Raw genomic sequence first — 17,513 nt, 5'->3', positions numbered from 1 at the left:
CAATTCCTTCGCTCGTATTTGCTGTACAATTTAATAATTGCTTGATACGACAATTTATAATAACGATAGTACGAATTGGTTTATTATTAGCTAGGCCGAAGAAGAATCGCCGAATTGATATTACCGTAAAAAGAAGAGGAACTAAGAGAAAAACGATGGAGATTCTGGGAGTGAAATTCGCTCCGTTAAACGTTCCATTAAATCGAAGATTAGAAACGCTCTCAGCCGCGCTTTGGATCCTAATTTTCCTATCTGGATATTTCGTGGGATATATTCTCACCGCCTATTTTCTTTTCTTCACCCAAACCATGCGCTACTTCATATTGCTTTACTTCATCTGGATGTATTACGATTGGAACAAGTTCGATTTAGGCAAAATACGGTAAGTTCGAAACATTCATTTATTTATTTTATTTGCAAGCTTCAGCCCTATGTTACAAAATGAACAAAAGGAACTACGTTTTTAAACGTGGGAGTAAAGGAATAAATACGGAAAATAATGTAATATAATAACTTGTTAAGAGTTACATTACTGCAAAGCTTGTCAATGAATATTCAAAAAGAACCAGAATTGGAGTTGGCTAGAAATACCATCACACGTCTGCGATATCTTCTAGATATTCGAAGATTTATATTAAGATCTTATCATTTGATAAATGTGATTCAGATATCGAATCGATAATGTTCCTTCTTGTTACATAAACGAGTAAATAAGAGAATTATAGAAAGAATTGATTAAAATCAGTTACATAAATAGAATAAACATTTTACACTTTTGATTAGATAAATCTTGGTTTATATTAAAGATTCATAGTAATAAATTTATCCATAATATATGCGGTTCTTGAGTGAACTTTTTGCAATGAAAATTTCATTTGAATACTGAAGCCGTTTATTTATACAATCATCGGCAGAGATGTGACTTAACGAGTTGGATTTCTGTTCTACAGGCGAAAATTCCTGCAGTGGATTAGAAGCTGCGCGTGGAACCGATACTTCTGTAACTACTTTCCTATAAAATTAGTGAAAACCACTGATTTGGATCCGAACAAATTGTATTTATTCTGTAGTTTCCCGCATGGGATCCTATCGACAGGTGTTTATGGTGCATTCGGAACAGACATCGTCGGCTGTAGAGAACTTTTCCCGGGTCTCGAATTTAGGGTCGTCGTACTTGATCAACTTTTTAAATCGCCGCTTTTCCGCGAGTATTTGCACATCAACAGTATGTATTATTCACTAATTATTATTTCACCACAGACTGTAAAGGCATGCGCATGTACTTACACCATTATTCATAAGTATTGCGATACTTTGTTTCATTAACAGGTTTGAATTGTATCACAGCGTATATGAGGATAATTAATTAATAATTCAGCAAGCAGGATTCGTTATCTTTTATAGAATCAATAGATTAAAAATTTTCATTAAATATTGAGAAACATGGCAATAATGATTCTTACTATTTGTTATATAAGGTACACATTTGGTACATTTAAATTTACATATAAATACTTCTATTTGGTATAAACACATGAAAAATTTATTTTACTTAGTAATATACACATATATTTTCTACTTGTTCTGCATATCTACGCAATACTGCATAGCTTTACTGTTCAAATATCGTTGCTTGGATTTTCATTCACAACCTATCTATCAATTTAGAAGAAACTTCTCCGTCTGATTTACAATCCAGAAATTAAAGAATCCGGAAGAAAGAAGCTTGCCAAGTAACAATATGGTTTTTACATGTTTTAATGATTTCTAACGTTAATTTTACTATTGGATGTTGTATCTTAAATCGAATCATAATATCATTTAATACGAAGAGTAAAATCATTGCACCCTGTCTTGCAAATACATCTCGTCTGAGACATGTAAATATCTGTTGTTTGTTAATGACGATCACTTCTGAACGCGATGTGTATTTTTTTGAATCTGCTTGTGCAAAACAGTGATCGCCACCGGTATAAATTGGCTCTAGCATAAGGAACATATTTTATAAATGAAATACTTTATTGCTGCGTAATTTCCGTTAATGAAATGACAAAGTCATAAAACACGAAGTCCAAGTTTCTAACTTTTCTTAAATCATCATACCAACTTTTCAACGATTTCTTTTTGGTGGTTGACTTCTCTAATTTTACATCTCTGCTATTTTGCTACCAAATAACTATTATGATTCAACCATTTAATTATGACTCATTTGAAATCGGAAAATAAATAGGCGCCCTTGCTAGCAGTGCAGAATGTATAAAACAACAACTATCGACGAGACCTTCGCCACCGTACACGGGAAAGGCGACAGTTCTGATCCCCGGCGGAGCGGCAGAAGCATTCGAATGTAAGCCGGGCACTTACCGCATCCTGGTAAAAAGAAGGAAAGGCTTTGTAAAGCTCGCGCTGCAAAATGGGTCGGTATAATCTTTCTTTTCGATCACTCGAATCTTAATCTTATGAGAACTTAAAACAGTAGAAACCTCGTCTCTTTGAACATCGTGCCCGTACACAAATCTGACTTAGCGTGCATGAAGTATAGTCGTCTTAATGTCCTTCGATTAAAATACTTTATTATACTTCGTGTCCTATGCTGTATATGGTAGAAGTATCTCATAGAGAAGACTATAGAAGACCAGATAAAATCCACCCTAAATCGTGCATCCTGATTAAAATTTTGTGGTCACGACACTGCTGATATTCAAGCAAATTCGTACTTTTATAAACCTAATTAAACGAATGAAACTTAGGTATAATTTTAGTCAATCCATTGCATTATTATATACCTTCGATATTTTGCATATTCTTTCATACTATGTGACATATTGTGCATCATTGCAATTGTTACTTCCCTAAAGAGGCATAAATATCAGCGGTCGAATCGTGAGTATCTGTCACTTAAAAACCGATGTGACAATGGCGGAATTCGTTTGTTTCAGAAACCCTCTGGTTCCCGTTTATTCATTCGGAGAAACGGACATTTACGATCAAGTGACCTGGTCAGATGGCTCATACATGAAGAGACTGCAGGAATACATTCGTAAGAAAATCGGTATAGCACCGATTCTACTAGTCGGTCGAGGATTCTTCCAATACTCTTTCGGGCTTATCCCCCGACGGAAGCCAATTACTGTCGTTGGCAAGTATTCAAAGCTGAGAAATATCTTGCTCTATAGTACTATAATCTTTCGAGAAATATAATTTTATGGAAGAGTCTTTGGTGTTTGGAATACATTTGAAAATTGTTATTTTCTCATAGAGAAAATTCCAAGCTCCTTTAATGCTAATTAATTTTTTTTCTCAGTCGGCAGTCCGATGGAGTTACCAAAGATAGAAGAACCAACGAGAGAACAAGTCGAGGAATATCACGAGAAATTCGTCAAGCACCTGGTGAACTTTTTCGAGAACGAGAAACACAAGTACATCGAAAACGCGGATTCGGTGCATCTTGAGTTCGTATAGTCATATCACGAAATAATCATCATTTATAACGGACCCGCGCAGTGAAGGACCAAGAAATTGCTCAATTATAAACGTACAACGTGTATTTATGTATTAAATAAGTTTTAAGATGTGAAATAGTTGAGCAGAAAATGGACAATTGTTAGGCGATGTAGTCAATTCGATAATTACGTGTCTTAAGAACTCTGCATAGAAAAGAACCAATAGAATTATGGTATTATGAATAAGGACCGAAGAGCTATACAGTATGTCCAGTTTAAATGTACGCACGTTACCATACCTTCAGTTGTTAGAAATACGAATAAACTTTTGTATGAAGGTTTTATTGTCGAAGAAAACTGTCCAAATTTTGTTTAATCTATTTCTTTGAATCCATCGTTTAATTCATCATCGAATGAAATAACTTTTATACGAAGAGTACGTTTGCATTTTTAATAGTTGAAGAAACAATAGTATTCAGATGTATGTATTTAAACTGAACATATTCCATAAACAATTATACTTTTTCTATATGTAATTATACTTTTACATGGGAACATATATATTTCGTGAGATGTTGTTGTTAAGAATTTTTAGGATCTCGCAATGCGAAGCAGAATATTGTAGATATTACATTTGTAAGCAACATAAATTGATCTACTTGTCACGCATTGCTCCACCCTGTTAAGGTTTTAAGTTCGAATCAGAAGATATTAAATACGTTCTTAGCGAGCACTTCTCTTCGATGATTGCTTGTACGAAGGCAGGGATTTTAGGAATCATTGATATTACAATAATTGTACATATGCATAAAGCAGATAACAGAGGATGTAAATTAGAATAGTTGCTATCTGCTCTGTGCATGTGATTTGGTGACAAACCTGTAGTGTCTACTTTTTTGTAATATTCATAGAATCTTACGTGACTTCTAAAACGCCTTATTTCTTTGGGCTTCTAGGAAGATATACATAAATGCAATAGAAAAATACGTTTGCACGAGGTGACAAATAATCACACACGTAGCATGTAAGCCTCGTAATTGTCAGTAAGCAAAAAATGACTGCGATCTTTCGCAGTATGGCTGATAAACATATGTACAAACATATTTGTTGATGAAATGAAATGGACCATTTCTTGTATATATAGCAACCTTTGTTACAAACAAAACTGAGTCTTTTATACAAAACATTTATTGTTAGAAATTGTTAAAAAGATTCATACAAATTGTTATGCACTACAATGCGTTACAGTATGTGCACCTATTCGATTCAGTGGTTAAATTAATTGAAGTTGTCGCGATGATAATACAGTAAATACGAATAATTAATCGAGGTATATTTTTCTTTCGGTATCGGTGCACTCTATTAGATGCACACTTTTCCCGTTGGCCCGTTTCTCTTTTCTTTTTTATATGTATATGTCGGAGATGAAAGGACACCTGAGACTTCCCTCTGAAACTTCGGGAAAATCCGTAAAATTGTAATTAAAGTTTACAGTCGTAATTAAACAATTTGCCGTCATTCTGCCCAATTGTACTTGTTTGCGATTTGTGATAATAAACTTGGGCTCAAGGCGATCATCAGTCGCCGAACGTAGCCGCGGTCAACGGGACGGGCGCTTCGTCTAGCAAAGATGTGGAGTTATAGCATGATCCTCATTAAAAGAAATACCAATAGAGGTACTTGACAGTAAAACATTCCAACGGTTCCTTCGGACGATGAATACCAGATGTTGAGGCACTTACACAGCACAAGTTCAGTTAGCCTGAGGACCTTCTATAAAACCTGGGTTTTTTGGTAATTAAGATTTTCAAACGAACAAGCAGTCTTTATCCCAAATTGACCAATTTACAGCGACGTCAATTTCCCTTACTTTCGGAACGAGGGCTATACTCGACGAATCCGATGATCTTGTGTCTTTGAACACACCCCATCATAGTTTTCCTCTGTGACATCATTGGGACGAAAATTCATTCTTTCTGGAGATCTCATCGACGAAGGGAGTAGCGCCTTACGATCCATGAGTAGTACACGTTTAAGTTAGAGTAAGTGTATCTTTCATCCCGTTGACCGTGAATTCGTTATCGAACCTAAGACCAACGTCACTAGCATCGCAAGTGCCCAGCCACCGCTGTTAATCGTCGAATCGGCAGTGTTCATACTCGTAGTATCAGGCCGTATCTTCGTTATAACACAACGATGACTAACTCCAAGGGAGGTCTATCAAACGCCCACAACCCTGTTCCTGACTCTTCTCCGACATATATATGTATAATTATTGTGCAATAAACACATTGCCTCAGGAGAAGAATTGTTTGATACGCTTCTGGTACACGCGACGAGAAGTTTGACCTTTTCACTGGAGATATGGAAGGCAAAAAAAAGGGAAAGATATGGAGTACGATTATCTTATTGCTAAAGATACTCTTACATTACTGAAGCTCTACTCAACATGTTTAACTTTCCCTATTTTGTTTCTTCTCCTTAATTTAACTAAAAAAGTTCATAATATCGGTAATGGAACAATTGATACCGCTGTTATTAGCTTAAGAGATCCTTGTATTTCTTTTCGCATTTCTTTCATGAAAAATTGAACCACACATAAATGTTCATATTTTGCAGAAAATTGCTCTACCTATTAATTATCATAATAAGTATTACACTTTTAGTACTTCCTCCATTTTTATCTATCACGTAGATAAACATTGCGTGCACTCTCCCATCCACAAATTCCGATAAACGCATACACATTCTCAGTCCACTTATCATAAATATGAAAGCTAAATCTAGTAATCCTTAAAATCATTTTCCCAACTCTTCCGTCCTTAGTGTGTTACAGGCGCCCATTACTCACCCTTTGCAACTACCACCGCCCAGTCGTTCGATCAGTTGGATCAACGGATTATCGATCGATCGGATCGATCGGGACTAAACTGCATCAGACTAGCTGGCATCACTTTTCAACATCTCATTCCTACAGAGGAAGAAAGACGGAGCCTTCTCCTTTCACGTCATTAATTCACCCCTTTTCAAGAAATGCTGCTTAGCTACCGAGAAACACGTGATTGCGTTCGTGAACTCTTGCAAACGCCGCTCAGAGTACACAGCGTTACGCCGAGCCACGAATTTCGTCGCGAGCATTTATCTTCTTTCCGTCCTGCCCTGTGTTCGCTATTTCAACAGTGTTCTCGCGGTGGAAGTCTGTCTTTAGTATCACAACGCACCATAACTGTGTCGTGAACGAGAATCGCCGAATTCGCAAATAGACAGAGGCTATTTGGCCGTCACTAATAAATCGTACTAAGAAACGACACTCAGGTACGTTCCTTCATAATCTAGTTTTTGGATTCGGTGGAACGGAGAATCATACGTATTCTTGTCGTTTCATTGACATTTTCAAATACATTCAGACAAAATGTGATTTGGGGCAGTCGAAGAGATTCTTTGATTTAAAGAAACCGTGAGTAACTTTGAACATTAACATAAAGGAATTCGGAAACTTCTAAATATTAAAATACCTTGGTGACTTGTAAGCATTAAAATACATTACTGTGGCTGTAGCTGCTTTTCTCGAAAACAAAAACAAAAAAATAAATTCTTGCATTATCCACCCTGTTCGCCAGACTTAGTACCGTATGATCATTTTTTGGCATTGCGACTTTATGTAATAACGCAAGGGAAACATTATGGAAACCTTATATTCAAGACATTTGGATGGTTGACAATGTCTTCAAAGACATTACATAAAAAGAGGTGCAAAAATTATCCGATGCATTAGCTAACAATGCAATTCATTATAAAATCGCAGAAGGAACGTGATTCAAATAAAATAAAACACTTTCCCCAAAGCTATGCCTCTGATCTGTCGTTAAAAAAGTTCAGAAATAAAGATTCTGTTATTTCTGATAGCAATGATGAAATGTAGAATTTGATATCTTTATTCTGCTTATTTCCGGCATTTGATCATTCGTTGACGATAATAATCCGTTTCATTATTTTATCACTTGGATATACATACATGTAATCGTTTCTATTAATTTTATGAATACGACTTTCTTTCAAATTGTTAATCATCGTTCGTTTTTACTTCTTTCACTCCAATTCTTTCGTTTCCAATTCCTTCGCTCGTATTTGCTGTACAATTTGATAATTGCTTGATATGACAATTTATAATAACGATAGTACGAATTGGTTTATTATTAGCTAGGCCGAAGAAGAATCGCCGAATTGATATTACCGTAAAAAGAGGAGGAACTCAGAGAAAAACGATGGAGATTCTGGGAGTGAAATTCGCTCCGTTAAGAGTACCATTAAATCGAAGATTAGAAACGCTCTCAGTCGCGCTTTGGATCCTAATTTGCGCACTTGGATATTTCGCGGGATATATTCTCACCGCCTATTTTCTTTTCTTCACCCAAACCATGCGCTACTTCGTATTGCTTTACTTTGCCTGGATGTATTACGACTGGAACAAGTTCGATGTAGGCAAAATACGGTAAGTTCGAAACATTTATTTATTTTATTTGCAAGCTTCAGCCCTATGTTACAAAATGAACAAAAGGAACTACGTTTTTAAACGTAGGAGTGAAGGAATAAATACGGAAAATAATGTAATATAATAACTTGTTAAGAGTTACATTACTGCAAAGCTTGTCGATGAATATTCAAAAAGAACCAGAGAATTGGAATTGGCTAGAAATACTATTACGCGCCTGCGACATCTTCTAAAAATTCGAAGATATATATTAAGGTCTTACAATTTGATAAATATGATTTAGATTACAAATCGATAATAAACCTTCTCGTTACATAAACGAGTAACTAAGGAGTGAAACGCGACTTGATACGCACGTTGAACGAGAATTGTAGAAAGAATTGATTAAAATCAATCACATAAATAGAATAAACTTTTTATTTTTTTGATTAGGCGAAATTTGATTTCTATTAAAGATTCATAGTAACAAATTTTATCCATAATATATGCTGTTCCTGAGCGAACTGTTTGCAATGAAAATTTCATTTGAATACTAAAGCCGCTTATTTATACAACCATCGGCGGAGATGTGACTTAACGAGTTGGATTTCTGTACTACAGACGAAAATTCCAGCAGTGGATTAGAAGCTGCGCGTGGAACCGTTACTTCTGTAACTACTTTCCTATAAAATTAGTGAAAACCACTGATTTGGATCCGAACAAGTTGTATTTATTCTGTAGTTTCCCGCATGGGATCCTACCGACAGGAGTTTATGGTGCATTCGGAACAGACATCATCGGCTGTAGAGAACTTTTCCCAGGTCTCGAATTTAGGATCGTCATACTTGATCTTTTCTATAAGTCGCCGTTTTGCCGCGAGTATTTTAGCTCCTGCGGTACGTATTATTTATTATTTTTTATTCGATCACACAGTGCATGTACGCTTACGCTATTATTCATATGTATTGAAACATTTTGATTTATTAACGATATTTGAATTTAACCACAGCGTAGATGAGGATAATTAATTAATAATTCAGCAAGCAGTATTCTATAGTTATCTTTTGTAGAATCAATAGATTAAAAGTTTTCATTAAATATTGTGAAACATGGCAATAATGTTTCTTACTATTTGTTATATATGGTACAAATTTGCTACATTTACATTTACATATAAATACCTCTTTTTGGAATGAATAGATGAAAAATTTATTTTACTTAGTAATATGCACATATATTTTCTACTTGTTCTGCATATCTACGCAATACTGCATAGCTTTACTGCTCAAATATCGTTGCTTGGATTTTCATTCACAAGCTATCTATCAATTTAGAAGAAACTTCTCCGTCTGATTTACAATCCAGAAATTAAAGAAGCCGGAAGGAAGAAGCTTGCCAAGTAACAATATGGTTTTTACATATTTTAATGATTTGTAACGTTAATTTTACTATTGAATGTCTTAAACGAATCATAATATCCTTTGATACGAAGAGTAAAATCATTGCACAATGTTTTTGCAAATACATATCGTCTGAGACATGTAAATATCTGTTGTTTATTAATGACGGTTATTTCGGTATAAATTGGCTCTAGCGTAAGAAACATATTTTATAAATGAAATACTTTGAACTCTTTGTACAATGTACCTACTATACAACTGTTAATATGCATACTTTATTGCTGCGTAATTTCCGTTAATGAAATGACAAAGTCATAAAACACGAAGTCCAAGTGCCTAACATTTCTTACATCATCATACCAACTTTTCAACGATCTCCTTTTGGTGGTTGACTTCTCTAATTTTACATCTCTGCTACCAAATAACTATTATGATTCAACCATATGATTATAACTCATTTGAAATCGGTATATAAATAGGCGGCCTTGCTAGTACTCCAGAGTGCATGAATCAACAACTATCGACAAGACCTTCGCCACCGTACACCGGAAAGGCGACGGTTCTGATCCCCGGCGGAGCGGCAGAAGTATTCGAATGTAAGCCGGGCACTTACCGCATCCTGATAAAAAGGAGGAAAGGCTTTGTAAAGCTCGCGCTGCAAAATGGGTCGGTATAATCTTTCTTTTCGTTCACTCGAATCTTAATCTCATGAGAACTTAAAACAGTAGAAACCTCGTCTCTTTGAACGCCGTGGCCGTACACAAATCTGATTTAGCCTGCATGAAGTATAGTCACTTGTACATTATTGCAACTGTTACTTCCCTATAGAGTCAGAAAAATCAGCGGTTTAATCAAGAGCATCTGTCACTTAAAAATCGAAGTGACACTCGCGGAATTCGTTTGTTTCAGAAACCCTCTGGTTCCTGTCTGTTCATTCGGAGAAACGGATACTTTCGATCAATTGTCCTGGCCAGATGGTTCGTTCGTGAAGAGACTGCAGGAATACATTCGTAAGAAAATCGGTATACCGCCGGTTCTACTGGTTGGTCGGGGATTCTTCCAATACTCTTTCGGGCTTATCCCCCGACGGAAGCCAATTACTGTCGTTGGCAAGTATTCAAAGCTGAGAAATGTCTAGCTCTATAATACAATACTCTTTCGAGAAATATAATTTTAGGGAAGAGACTTTGGTGTTTGGAATACGTTTGAAAATTTTTATATTCTCATAGAGGAAATTCCAAGCTTCTTTAATGCTAATTAATTTTTTTTCTCAGTCGGCAGTCCGATGGAGTTACCAAAGATAGAAGAACCAACGAGAGAACAAGTCGAGGAATATCACGAGAAATTCGTCAAGCACCTGGAGAAGTTTTTCGAGAACGAAAAATACAAGTACATCGAGAACGCGGATTCGGTGCATCTTGAGTTCGTATAGCGATACTAGTAAATAACGATCATTTATAACGGGCCTTCGCAATTGTTATTCAAAAAACCAAGAAACTGCTCAATTGCTTACACTTGTACGGACTTCTGGGAACTTATATATAAAAGTGATAGAGATAAGCGGTTAAAAGTGGTAGTAAATAATAATCACTTGCATATCATACAAGCCTTTTACCTTTCAATGAGCGAAAAATAGATGAATTCTGTCGCGGTATGGTTAACTCTGTACAAGCATCTGTTGATATCATGTAATTATACATTGTTTGTATATATATAGTAAATTTTGTTAAAAAGGAAACTGAGTGTCCTGAATAAGAAGGTGTTAAAAGTCATTAAAAAAATTCGTACAAATTTATATGCATTACAGTGCATTACATGTAAGTACACGACTTATGCATTAAGATACCATCGGTCAAAGTATTAATTATAAATGTTGTCACGATCTAATTAATCTAAGTATATCTTTCTCTGTACCGGTGCACAGCGTCTGATAGATGCACACCTTGTCCTCCCGTCTATCTCTTTATAGCAGATCGTAATCCGTATATGTATCACTTCCTAACTCAACATGTTTAGCTTCCTTATTTCGTCTCTCTTTCTTAATTTCATTAACAAATCTATAATCTGACTGATTCTAAGGTTGACACCACTGTTTCTTATTAGCCTTAGAGATCCTTGTCGAACTTCGTATTTCTTTCTCAAAAAACTCAATCACGCAATAATGTTCACATCTTGCAGAAAATTACTTCACCTACTAATTATCATCATAAGTATTAAAATATTAATACTTCCTACATTTTTATCTATCATGTATATAAACATTCAAAATTTTCCATAAATACATAAACATCCTCCGTCTACTTATCATAAATATGGTGTCTAAATCTAATAATCGTTAAAATCCTTTTCCTAACTCTTCCGTCCATAGTTTGTTGTAGACGCTCATTATTCACCCTTCACAACCTGCACCGTCTAATCATCCCATCAGCTAGATTCGTGGATTATCGATCCAGAGAGGGTCAGTACCAAACCGCATCAAACGAGACAGCATCAACTTTCTTCAGCGCGTTCCTGGAGAGAAAAAACGATGGATGCTTTGCCTTTTTTGACATTGATTCCACTGCGAGAATGCCTGCGTGGCTACCGAGATTTATGAGATCACATTCGCGACCCCTTGCATACGCGTTGGACAGCGTCACGCTGCTACGCTGATCAACGCAACCTGCCAGCATTTCGTCGTGAACATTCATTTTCTTGCATTCGTCCTGCTCGGATCACCTCAACCGTATTATCGTGTCGTAAGTTTGGCTTCGAAACGATCAGTCTTAGACGATATCCAGAGCGCGACCAGATCGTGTCAAAATTGGAAATCCCTGGGCCAGCAAATAGAAAGAGGCTATTTGGCGATCACTGATAACTCCTGCTAGGAAACGACACTCACGTACGTCTCTCGGAGAAAACGTGATTAAGAAGAGTTACAGAGAGTTGCATGAAAAAAATTCAACGTATCTGTAGTTATCAAAATGCGAAATATCTGTAAGTAAAGTTTCTCGTGCATTAAATCGTGTAGAAAGTTTCATTCTTTGTTGTATGCTATATTCATATAACTGATGCGACTTTACATTAAAGTGATTTGAAAAGGATTATTTCTACGTGTCTTCTTAATGTAATTAAAAAGTTTTCTCGAAGTATTGGAATTGCTTCTCTCTCAGTATATTTCTTACTCAACACGTAGACAAATTCTTAACTATCTTCTCGAATTTTTGGATTTACGAACTACCTACTGTTTGCAAAAATCTAATATATGTTTGTACGCTTTATTATTCAAGAAACATCTGAGATAAAACAATTCAAGCATTTTCTTCGTTATTTCAATTCTACTCTTTGATCAATGAATCATACAGTTCATCAACGTGAACCTTAACGAGCCGTCAATATGTTTAACTTTTCAATTATGTATTTGTATTCATCTGTATATTTCGTTCGCTATTAAAGAAAAATCTATCTCAGAAGAACATACCAAAAGTACGATAATTTCATAATACTTATATTCTAATAACAACCACTTAATTAACTTCGTCGAAGAAGATATGAATTCTAATTAATACAGAACAAGAACTTGACATACATATTCATTATGATATATTACCATACATTATGTATATAATGAAGCTACACGTAAGGTAATGACTACATTATAACATATGCTACTATATTACAATAAATAAATAATTTCACATGAATTAAATAATAGTACTAGAACTATAAATAAAGAATATATTAATCTTAGAATAAACTGGGGCATCAAGCTCTGAGAACAGGCTTAATTAGCAGTTACAATACGGTGCTCCGTAGGATAAGGTATTCTCACTTCTGAATGTGTTTAACGCTAATTGAAAACGCTTTCAGATTCAATTGCTTTCGCTTTCAATTGCTTTTCTATAAAGTAATCAGAACATTTAGAGAATAAAAACTGACAAGAAATAAAAGACCTATCTGTAGAGAATGATTCATTCAAATACAGGAAGTCTCAATTGTTTATACGCTTCTACATTTTCATAAGCTAACATTGACAAAGGTAAAGTCAAAATATTTTTTAAACTAATCGTCTTCAGACAACTAATCATTTCTATATCCAAAAATAATTTTATAATACATTTTACAATTACATCGTTGCGAAATATAAAAAAGTAGGTTTCCTATATCATTTAGGTGCTCCGTATAACATTCTCATTTAAGTTCAGTTAAACAGAAGATACGGTTTCTTTGAGTTGTAAAAATCATTTATTCTACAAAATCGATCTACTTCGAAACAATGGAAAGAGGCGTGCTTACTCTACTCCAACGAGTCGATTCTATTTCTTCTCGCGTGCGTAGCTTTTATAAATAATTCAAATGCATTGCGCGAACGACACGCGAATAATGTACAGTCATTTCGACCTGAAGACATAAATCATAATTTTTCTCGAGTATAGCGTGGAGTTTGCTCGCTTGAATATCATTAGAACCTACGTTGGTTACGGAGCAGCCGGAAGAGAATGGTATCGGGCGTAAAATTTGATGATGAAGCTAGCTTGCCATAGGAACTCGAAATCAATCACTTTCTAAGTATGGCACTATGTCTAAGGATTGTGTTAATATTACGTATTCTCGATTATGTCCATCGCGTACTGAATTTCTATTTTTAGAGAGTATCGTCCACCAGCTGACGCATTGAACGTCATTAAGTGGTTGAAAACATACAGATTTTTTGGTAAACCTTGATCTCTAGACACAGCTTATCCGAATTAAAGATTCTGTTGTTAATGATAGCAATGATGACATATAGTATTTGATATCTTTAATCTGCTTATTTCACGCTTTTGATCATTCGTTGGTGATAATGATCCGTTTCATTATTTTATCACTTGGATATACATACATGTAATCGTTTCTATTAATTTTACGAATACGATTCTCTTTCAAATTTCTAATCTTCGTTCGTGTTTACTTGTTATCACTCACATTCTTTCGTTTCCAATCCCTTCGCTCGTATTTGCTGTACAATTTGATAATTGCTTGATATGACAATTTATAATAACGATAGTACGAATTGGTTTATTATTAGCTAGGCCGAAGAAGAATCGCTGAATTGATGCTACTGTAATAAGAGGAGGAACTGAGAGAAAAACGATGGAGATTCTGGGAGTGAAATTCGCTCCGTTAAACGTTCCATTAAATCGAAGATTAGAAACGCTCTCAGCCGCGCTTTGGATCCTAATTTGCGCACTTGGATATTTCGCGGGATATATTCTCACCGCCTATTTTCTTTTCTTCACCCAAACCATGCGCTACTTCGTATTACTTTACTTCATCTGGATGTATTACGATTGGAACAAGTTCGATGTAAGCAAAATACGGTAAGTTCGAAACATTTATTTATTTATTTTATTTGCAAGCTTCAGCCCTATGTTACAAAATGAACAAAAGGAACTACATTTTTAAACGTAGGAGTGAAGGAATAAATACGGAAAATAATATAATATAATAACTTGTTAAGAGTTACATTACTGCAAAGCTTGTCGATGAATATTCAAAAAGAACCAGAGAATTGGAATTGGCTAGAAATACTATTACGCGCCTGCGACATCTTCTAAAAATTCGAAGATATATATTAAGGTCTTACAATTTGATAAATATGATTTAGATAACAAATCGATAATAATCCTTCTCGTTACATAAACGAATAACTAAGGAGTGAAACGCAACTTGATACGTACGTTGGACGAGAATCATAGAAAAAATTTAATCAAACCAGTTCTCGTGCGACTTGTATGCAATGAAAATTTCATTTGAATACTGAAGCCGTTTATTTATGCAATCATTGGCGGAGATGTGACTTAACGAGTTGGATTTCTGTACTACAGGCGAAAATTCCTGCAGTGGATTAGAAGCTGCGCGTGGAACCGATACTTCTGTAACTACTTTCCTATAAAATTAGTGAAAACCACTGATTTGGATCCGAACAAGTTGTATTTATTCTGTAGTTTCCCGCATGGGATCGTACCGACAGGAGTTTATGGTGCATTCGGAACAGACATCATCGGCTGTAGAGAACTTTTCCCGGGTCTCGATATTAGGGTCGTCGTACTTGATCAACTTTTTAAATCGCCGCTTTTCCGCGAGTATTTGCACTTAAACGGTATGTATTATTCATTAACTATTATTTCACCTGTAAACGCATGCACATGTACTTACACCATCATTCATAAGTATTGCGACACTCTGTTTCATTAACGATATTTGAATTTAACCACAGCGTAGATGAGGATAATTAATTAATAATTTAGCAAGCAGTATTCTATAGTTATCTTTTGTAGAATCAATAGATTAAAAGTTTTCATTAAATATTGTGAAACATGGCAATAATGTTTCTTACTATTTGTTATATAAGGTACAAATTCGCTACATTTACATTTACATATAAATACCACTTTTTGTAATGAATAGATGAAAACTTCATTTTACTTAGTAATATACACATATATTTTCTACTTGTTCTGCATATCTACGCAATACTGCATAGCTTTACTGTTCAAATATCGTTGCTTGGATTTTCATTCACAAGCTATCTATCAATTTAGAAGAAACTTCTCCGTCCGATTTACAATCCAGAAATTAAAGAATCCGGAAGAAAGAAGCTTGCCAAGTAACAATATGGTTTTTACATATTTTAATGATTTCTAACGTTAATTTTACTATTGAATGTTGCATCTTAAAACGAATCATAATATCCTTTAATACAAAGAGTAAAATCATTGCACCATGTTTTGCAAATACATCTCGTCTGAGGCATGTAAATATCTGTTGTTTATTAATGACGGTCATTTCGGTATAAATTGGCTCTAGCGTAACAAACATATTTTATATGATAAGTGAAATACTTTAAACTGTTTGTACAATGTACCTACTATACAACTGTTAATGCGCATACTTTATTGCTGCATAATTTCTGTTAATGAAATGACAAAGTCATAAAACACGAAGTCCAAGTGCCTAACATTTCTTACATCATCATACCAACTTTTCAACGATTTCTTTTTGGTGGTTGACTTCTCTAATTTTACATCTCTGCTATTTTGCTACCAAATAACTATTATGTTTCAACCATATGATTATGACTCATTTGAAATCGGTATATAAATAGGCGCCCTTGCTAGTACTCCAGAGTGCATGAATCAACAACTATCGACAAGACCTTCGCCACCGTACACCGGAAAGGCGACGGTTCTGGTCCCCGGCGGAGCGGCAGAGGTATTCGAATGTAAGCCGGGCACTTACCGCATCCTGATAAAAAGGAGGAAAGGCTTTGTAAAGCTCGCGCTGCAAAATGGGTCGGTATAATCTTTCTTTTCGTTCACTCGAATCTTAATCTCATGAGAACTTAAAACAGTAGAAACCTCGTCTCTTTGAACGCCGTGGCCGTACACAAATCTGATTTAGCCTGCATGAAGTATAGTCACTTGTACATTATTGCAACTGTTACTTCCCTATAGAGTCAGAAAAATCAGCGGTTTAATCAAGAGCATCTGTCACTTAAAAGTCGAATTGACGTTCGCGGAATTCGTTTGTTTCAGAAACCCTCTGGTTCCTGTCTGTTCATTCGGAGAAACGGATACTTTCGATCAATTGTCCTGGCCAGATGGCTCGTTCGTGAAGAGACTGCAGGAGTTCATTCGTAAGAAAATCGGTATACCCCTGGTTGTACTGGTTGGTCGGGGATTCTTCCAATACACTTTCGGTCTTATCCCTCGACGGAAACCAATTACTGTCGTTGGTAAGTGTTCAAAGTTGAGAAATATCTAGCTCTATAATACAATAATCTTTCGAGAAATATAATTTTAGGGAAGAGACTTTGGTGTTTGGAATACGTTTGAAAATTTTTATTTTCTCATAGAGAAAATTCCAAGCTTCTTTAATGCTAATTAATTTTTTTTCTCAGTCGGTAGTCCGATGGAGTTACCAAAGATAGAAGTACCAACGAGAGAACAAGTCGAGGAATATCACGAGAAATTCGTCAACCACCTGGTGAACCTTTTCGAGCACGAGAAACACAAGTACATCGAAAACGCGGATTCGGTGCATCTTGAATTTGTATAGTGATATCACGAAATAATGATCATTTATGAAAGGAAAGTAGGACAAGATATGGAGTACAATTATTTTATCGCTGAAGATATTTATAGTATTTAAAGGAAAATAAATTGTATAATATTTTAA

At 35.3% G+C, this 17,513-nt stretch overlaps 2 protein-coding genes and 1 long non-coding RNA gene across 10 annotated transcripts in view; 2 read left to right on the top strand and 1 right to left on the bottom strand.

Moving 5' to 3' along the window:
- The window catches only part of LOC126867669 (2-acylglycerol O-acyltransferase 1-like), a 23,108-nt gene extending 12,059 nt beyond the window's left edge, over positions 1–11,049 (top strand). Inside the window, exons 1-5 of one of the 3 annotated variants that reach the window (XM_050622470.1) lie at positions 156–382; positions 951–1,225; positions 2,231–2,417; positions 2,940–3,139; positions 10,589–11,049. In XM_050622470.1, the coding sequence (XP_050478427.1) occupies positions 156–382; positions 951–1,225; positions 2,231–2,417; positions 2,940–3,139; positions 10,589–10,746 (1,047 nt within the window). In that variant the 3' untranslated portion in view covers positions 10,747–11,049. Of the gene's footprint in view, positions 1–155; positions 383–950; positions 1,226–2,230; positions 2,418–2,939; positions 3,140–3,304; positions 4,769–10,588 lie in introns of those variants that run through there. The other 2 variants (XM_050622469.1, XM_050622468.1) reach the window with 2 other exon arrangements.
- The window catches only part of LOC126867678 (uncharacterized), a 25,233-nt gene extending 11,584 nt beyond the window's left edge, over positions 1–13,649 (bottom strand). Inside the window, exon 1 of the long non-coding RNA XR_007690376.1 lies at positions 13,590–13,649. This is a non-coding gene — a long non-coding RNA (uncharacterized LOC126867678). The remainder of the gene's footprint in view (positions 1–13,589) is intronic.
- The window catches only part of LOC126867670 (2-acylglycerol O-acyltransferase 1-like), a 19,056-nt gene extending 1,543 nt beyond the window's left edge, over positions 1–17,513 (top strand). Inside the window, exons 1-6 of one of the 6 annotated variants that reach the window (XM_050622475.1) lie at positions 6,741–6,758; positions 14,362–14,653; positions 15,161–15,435; positions 16,441–16,627; positions 16,871–17,070; positions 17,236–17,513. In XM_050622475.1, the coding sequence (XP_050478432.1) occupies positions 14,427–14,653; positions 15,161–15,435; positions 16,441–16,627; positions 16,871–17,070; positions 17,236–17,393 (1,047 nt within the window). In that variant the 5' untranslated portion in view covers positions 6,741–6,758; positions 14,362–14,426 and the 3' untranslated portion in view covers positions 17,394–17,513. Of the gene's footprint in view, positions 1–6,740; positions 6,759–7,685; positions 7,936–11,969; positions 12,291–14,361; positions 14,654–15,160; positions 15,436–16,440; positions 16,628–16,870; positions 17,071–17,235 lie in introns of those variants that run through there. The other 5 variants (XM_050622474.1, XM_050622473.1, XM_050622471.1 and 2 more) reach the window with 5 other exon arrangements.

This window comes from Bombus huntii, chromosome 7, assembly GCF_024542735.1.
Source record: "Bombus huntii isolate Logan2020A chromosome 7, iyBomHunt1.1, whole genome shotgun sequence".
NCBI lineage: Eukaryota > Metazoa > Arthropoda > Insecta > Hymenoptera > Apidae > Bombus > Bombus huntii.
Note: the sequence above shows the minus strand (reverse complement) of the source record. Positions and strands in the feature narration are given on the sequence as shown.